Source organism: Euphorbia lathyris, chromosome 4, assembly GCF_963576675.1.
Source record: "Euphorbia lathyris chromosome 4, ddEupLath1.1, whole genome shotgun sequence".
In the NCBI taxonomy this organism is placed as follows: domain Eukaryota; kingdom Viridiplantae; phylum Streptophyta; class Magnoliopsida; order Malpighiales; family Euphorbiaceae; genus Euphorbia; species Euphorbia lathyris.
Window position 1 is genome coordinate 29,964,719 of NC_088913.1, and position 5,720 is coordinate 29,970,438.

Genomic DNA, 5,720 nt, shown 5'->3' on the forward strand with positions numbered 1-5,720 from the left:
GTTGGATCTTGGATTCATGTATGAAAATATGTAATTTAATCTTTAATTTTGTCCAGTTTTGTAATTTACTCACATAATCACAAATTTTTTACTAAATTACCCCTGACCTATCCATGAAGTCAATATATGAGTGCAACATTTTTTATTTGCAAAAATAAATTATAGTTTACATTTTCTATTCTAAAAAGAAAATAGTTAAAACTATTGTATAAATGAGGGGGCAATATGGTCAAGTGGTTTTTCTATATAATCTTACTATCCTTTGCTTTCGTTGTATATTTACCCCCACAAACACATACACAGCTTCCCTCTTCTACTGCACACTTCACTTTTTCTAGTATCTGCTTCTCCTTTCTCTTTCCTTCTGCCCCCATCTCTGTAACCTTCGGATTTTCAAGATTTGCCTTTCGATCAACTTTCTGTTTCTTTGGATCTGAGCATAGAAATATCCTTCATTTCCCCTGTAAGTTGATTTCTGTTATATTCGAGTTTTCTTTCTCCAGCTTCCATGAATTCCTGATTTCTTTTTGTTTTTGAGTTCCTTGCCGTTTGTTTCTGATCGTAGCCTTTTGTGGTTTATTTCCTACCTCTGCTTTTTTATTTTTCATCAATTTAATTGTTGTCGAACTTACTAGGAACAATTGCCTAAGGTATTGAATTTGTTATTTTTCTAGGTTTTTTTTTTTGTTTGTGGTGGGTCTCTTGGGATTTGTGATTTTGATGTTTTGGTAAATTGGAGCGGCTACTATTCTGCTTATGTGCTGAGAATCTTCTGGATTAGAAAAAGTTCTAAGAAAAAAGGCAACTTGTATCGGCATCTCCTTTTCTTCATTTCCACTTTCTGTTCTTTGATGTGCTTTGTTCAAATTGCCTGATAGAATTCCGTTTGGCTGGTCAAATATTTTGGGAATACATTGAAATATGTGCCAGATATCTTTTTCAGTAAGTTTGATTATTTAGAATGAACATTGAAAATTCACTTCCTCATGAGGGTACTGTGACTCTGTGAGAAATGCTAAATAGTTAGTCATTCATGCCTTTCTATTTCGGTTGTTTGTTATAATCATTGGCTTCCTTTTTTCCTCTTTGGTCAAGATTAGCTTGAAAGATCGTTACAACTCATTGTTTTACCTTCCTTTTCCAAACACCCAAAAGAATTGTGATGTTCAAAAATTAAAATTGATAATTTTGCTTCATATTATTTATCATGTTATTGCAATTCTTTTTGGTATTTCTCATTATCTTCTTGTAATGTACGTATTTGCAGGAAATTTCTGGTATACCTAGTCTAGTTCAATATTGAAGTGAAGAATACAACATGCCTTGGTTGAGTAGATTTGTTGATGTGTACCGCAACGTTTTGCGCCTGAACTTGTATTGCAGGGTTATTCTGTAATTGATTTCTTCTCCCACAACCTTAACCTTTTCAGAACTTTGGCTTTTCCTTCTTCGCCAAACATTCTCATGGGCTCCAATCATTTTTTTCTTGCTATTGATAGGATTAATTAAGTTAAACTAGATAGAACTTATTTACATTTTCTGTTTCTGTTATTCCAACCTGTTTAACATCTCCGTGACAATTTCCATCTTGCGTATCAAACTTGCCATTTCCCTACTTGTTATCTTATCATTAGGTGTTTCTGAGTCCACATATATCTGTGTAAATTGAGTTTTGAGGGTTCAAAAGAAGTTATGGTAAGCCAAGCAGCAAGCCAAACTAGATTTCGGGCGTTGAAGTATGAGAATGGAATTGCTGGAAGACCAACAATTATAGTTAGAGTCATTGCATGCTACCAACCATTGCAGGATTGTCAGGTTAGTATTACCAAATTCTTATGCATGATTGTAATCAGCTAGCATTTTCAATACAAGATATCGCATCCCATTCTGCATTGTTAAATTCTTACATAGTTCTTAAGCAAAAATTATTTCTTAATGATTACCAAGAACTTCAAATAATTCATGGTTTGTTTCCTTTTTGTTCCAGGCTGAGTACTTCCGAAGCTTGCTTAAACCTGTAACGTAGATTTATTAGGCACTCGTTGTATTACAAGCTGGAATTTGTAGTTTTCGATTTTTCTTATATTTTCCTGAAGGAAGCAGCAAAATTATCAGTTTACATATCAAAGCTCGAACTTGGTATGTATGGAATTACCTCACTATCTCTGAAGCTAAAATGTCTAAAGTTAAATTCTGAACACTTGTTTATTATGGCAATTTTACCATGCTCAGGTAATTCTTTTGGTTGGATGGTTAAGGCTAGCAATTCGGGGTTGTTCTTACCTCATAATTCCTTGCCATCACAAAATCTCAATGGGATGAGCGCATCACTTGAGCCTGTGCAACCTGGATATTTGCCAGCATGTGCAAGTCCAGTTACATACACAATCCCAGCAAATATGAACATGCCAAGAATTGGGATCCCAAGTATCCCAAATTTGAAGACACAGCAAAACGGAGCCCAAGGGCTGCCTCAAAGTTTGTTCGAAGGGTTTCGTCAAAGTTCATTCCCTCCCTTCCAGAATTTACTTCTTGCTAAGAAGCCATCTCTGAAACAAAATATATCGGCTTTATCTCGTGCATATGCTGGGGCCGTTGTGCCAAATGCTATCCCTGGATGTCAGAGGAGATTTGTTATTTTTGATCAGTCTGGAACTGAAACAAGGTTAATATATAGTTCGCTCCCTACTGAAATGAAACCAACTCCAGGGTCGACAAAGGTGACTGATGGTTCTTACTTGAACCATAAAGAACATGCAGATAAAATGGACCATATCAATCTAACAGTGCCTAAGTTGCAGGAAGTATGGGATGAGAATCTCTTGAGTGCTGAAGAAAGTGAGATGCATGAAGACACTGAAGAAATCAATGCCTTGCTTTGCTCTGATGATGATTATGACGATGATAGCGAGGATGATGATGAGGATGATGAAGTAACTAGCACTGGCCACTCTCCCCTTCTGATTAAAAACTACGAGGAGATACAAGGACAAATAGGGGAACTATCAGAGGAAGTTTCTGATTCTGATGACCAAAACAAAAGGCAGAAATTGCTCGATGGTGGGTACACAAGATCATCACAAGCAGACATTGCTAGTTCCAAAAGAATAGCTGGAGTCCACACTTATGATGATGACACAGAACCAAGTTATGCTATTGGCCAAAATCAAGAAGCAGATACAATTTCTATTTTGGACACCAAGCAACTGAAAAAGGACACCGTTCGTCAAACATTGAAAATTCTGGAGAACATAATTCCTGGTGCAAAGGACAAGGACCCAGTGTTGGTTCTTGATATAGCTATAGATTACCTGAAGTCCTTGAAGCACAGAGCCAACACTTTAGGAGTGAACTACAGTTAAGTTCCACTCCTTCGTTTCATAGTAGTATGTTGGTTAGTGGGTGGAAGGTAGCTAGAATATGGAAAAAGTAGCATAAGAATTCTCTGGTTGAATGATTGATGAGTTTGAAATCACTACGCAATAGCTTTTACATGTGGGGTTCCTTTTTCTCGCTTTTTTCCTCTGGAGTTATATAATGGGATGATCTACAGTTTCCTTGCAGTGGTGAAAAGGAAAAGGAAAACGGAGTTATGTTTTTTTGACTTGGAAATGATTATCTTTAAGCTTTATTGTGATTAAAGCTTAACAAAGAAAAAGTGACAAAGGTTAGAACGCATGGGATGATACTAGTGGTGGGCTGTGCTGTAATGAAGACTTTATTTTCTCCTAAATGTTGAGAGCCCCTATGGATTTATTTAGTGCATGCGCGTTAGGTAATTGCAGGTCCCACTCTCTTTCCCTCTCCCTCTCTGTTTACTTTGATTTTTATGCATTAGTCTTGCTCACAAAAAAACATGTTTACATTAAACTCCATTTAAAGTAGTTTCAGATGTGGGGGAGTGATGTAAAGAAGCATGTGGATTGTTGGGTAGAGTTTGTATCTTTACTAAGATGTTATGGCACGTGAGTGGTGATGGCTAATGGGGTTTAATGGCCATGGCACTTGTACAGTATGCTCCAGCTGGCATGGCCAATCAGTTCCAAAAAATTGCCAGCTTTTAGTACTTATTATTATGAGTGTGAAATGTGGTGAATAATGGTGTGAGTTGGGAATGTAATTTAGTTGAATTGGGGCTTGTTTTTATCTTTTGTTTTTGGTTTTGTCCTATGTTCTTATATATGAATATGATAGAGAGAGAACAGAACATTATGTGGTGTGATTTTTATTTATTAATGTAAAAGATGTTTTCTCGTGACTACTGTGATGAGTAAATGTGGGGGCTATTTGAGATCCTGTGATGATTTTTTTAGATAATGTTTTGGCCATGTGTACTTTGTACTGTCTACAGTGACAGACCTTTTTGGAGGACATATATAGATCATGTTAAAATAACTGTGGGTTTACCATATCATTGCAGGGCCTTGACAAAGGGGCAATTGGGTTCAATATATTCTCTCGTAGGATGATATAAATGCAAGAAAAATGATAACCGTGTTTAACCGTGTCATGTTAACCATGTCAATTGGATTATCCTCTGTGAATAACCGTGTCATGTTAACCATGTCAATTGGATTATCCTCTGTAAATTCTCTTATTCGATCAGAAATTGAGTCCTCACATCATATGGTATTTTATTGGAGAATAAAAACATCTATGAGGTGTTTGATATCTTGGATGTTATCCCAGTCTTTAATAATTATTGATTAACATTAAATTCATGTTTCAAAAACAAACAAACATTAAATTCAGTTCAAAATGCGTAGATTTATATACTTGTATTTGATATAAATATATACTTTTTAAATATAAATAATTTTAAGAAGTGTTTTTTTTTTTAAATATATGTCGTTCTAGTTTTTTAAGAATTTTTGTTTAGTTTTTGGTCCAAAACATTGAATTTTTTCTCTTGGTTTTCAATATATTAATGTGTTTTGAACGTCTCAAGGCTTATGTTAATCAATGTAAATTTATTAGTTCGACTTTATGTTAATTGTATTTCTTAATTTGTGTAAAACATCTTTAAAAATGATTGATTTATATAATGGAATGGATTGATTGATTTATATAATGGAATGGATTGAGTATTATTTCTAATATTTTTTCCCTATTTTGAGAGAAAAAAACAGTTTATTATCCCTCTCTCTTCTATAACATTAGACAATTAAAAAAAAAAACAGATATTGTACCATAATTTTTTTTCATGTCATATGTAAATGATGTGTGTTGTCATTTTTAACTAGTTCAATTTAGGCTTAATACATCATCGGTCTCCTGAACTTGTCTAAAAAAAGTTGACTCGTCTTCTGAATTTTTAAAGTGTCCCGATAGCCGCTCACCTTGTATAAAATTTCAGTTAGCCTTTTGAACTTGCGTAAAATAAAATGTAATTAATTAACCACTCCATTGGAAAAAAAAAAGTAAGTTAAATGCATAAGATGTATTGCACGTGTCTTAAAAAAAGTAAAACGGCCAAGATCGAGTATGCGATTCTAATATTAGAAAAGACAAGTTTTACAATTGAACAAGTAAGAACTTCTTTTTTAATATATCATCTGAATTATGTAATAACATTCTAAGATGAATGCAACATATATTCCGCATGCAATTTACTTATTTGCAATCGTGTGATTAATTGATTATATTTTACGTAAATTTAAGAAATCAATTGAATATTTTATACAAATTGAAAGACTTATCGGAAACTTTGAAAGTTCAGA

General features: G+C 34.2%; 1 protein-coding gene across 2 annotated transcripts; it reads left to right on the forward strand.

The window, feature by feature from the left end:
- Positions 1 to 266: 266 nt before the first annotated feature.
- On the forward strand, positions 267 to 4,317 carry LOC136226005 (transcription factor bHLH143-like). 2 transcript variants are annotated; one of them, XM_066014256.1, is made up of 3 exons: positions 267 to 463; positions 1,268 to 1,815; positions 2,259 to 4,317. In XM_066014256.1, exons 2-3 carry the CDS (start codon positions 1,693 to 1,695, stop codon positions 3,360 to 3,362), a joined length of 1,227 nt encoding a protein of 408 aa, XP_065870328.1. In that variant the 5' UTR covers positions 267 to 463; positions 1,268 to 1,692; the 3' UTR covers positions 3,363 to 4,317. The 2 variants fall into 2 exon arrangements, with proteins under 2 accessions (XP_065870328.1, XP_065870327.1); XM_066014255.1 differs by lacking the exons at positions 267 to 463; positions 1,268 to 1,815 and adding an exon at positions 2,003 to 2,139 and having other exon boundaries at positions 2,233 to 4,317.
- The last annotated feature ends 1,403 nt before the right edge of the window (positions 4,318 to 5,720 follow it).

Bases quoted from the DNA above. Each gene is read 5' to 3' on its own strand.
- LOC136226005 (XM_066014256.1), top strand. From the start codon at position 1,693: ATGGTAAGCCAAGCAGCAAGCCAAACTAGATTTCGGGCGTTGAAGTAT. The intron at 1,816-2,258 runs GTTAGTATTACC...TGGATGGTTAAG, and splicing joins AACCATTGCAGGATTGTCAG to GCTAGCAATTCGGGGTTGTT.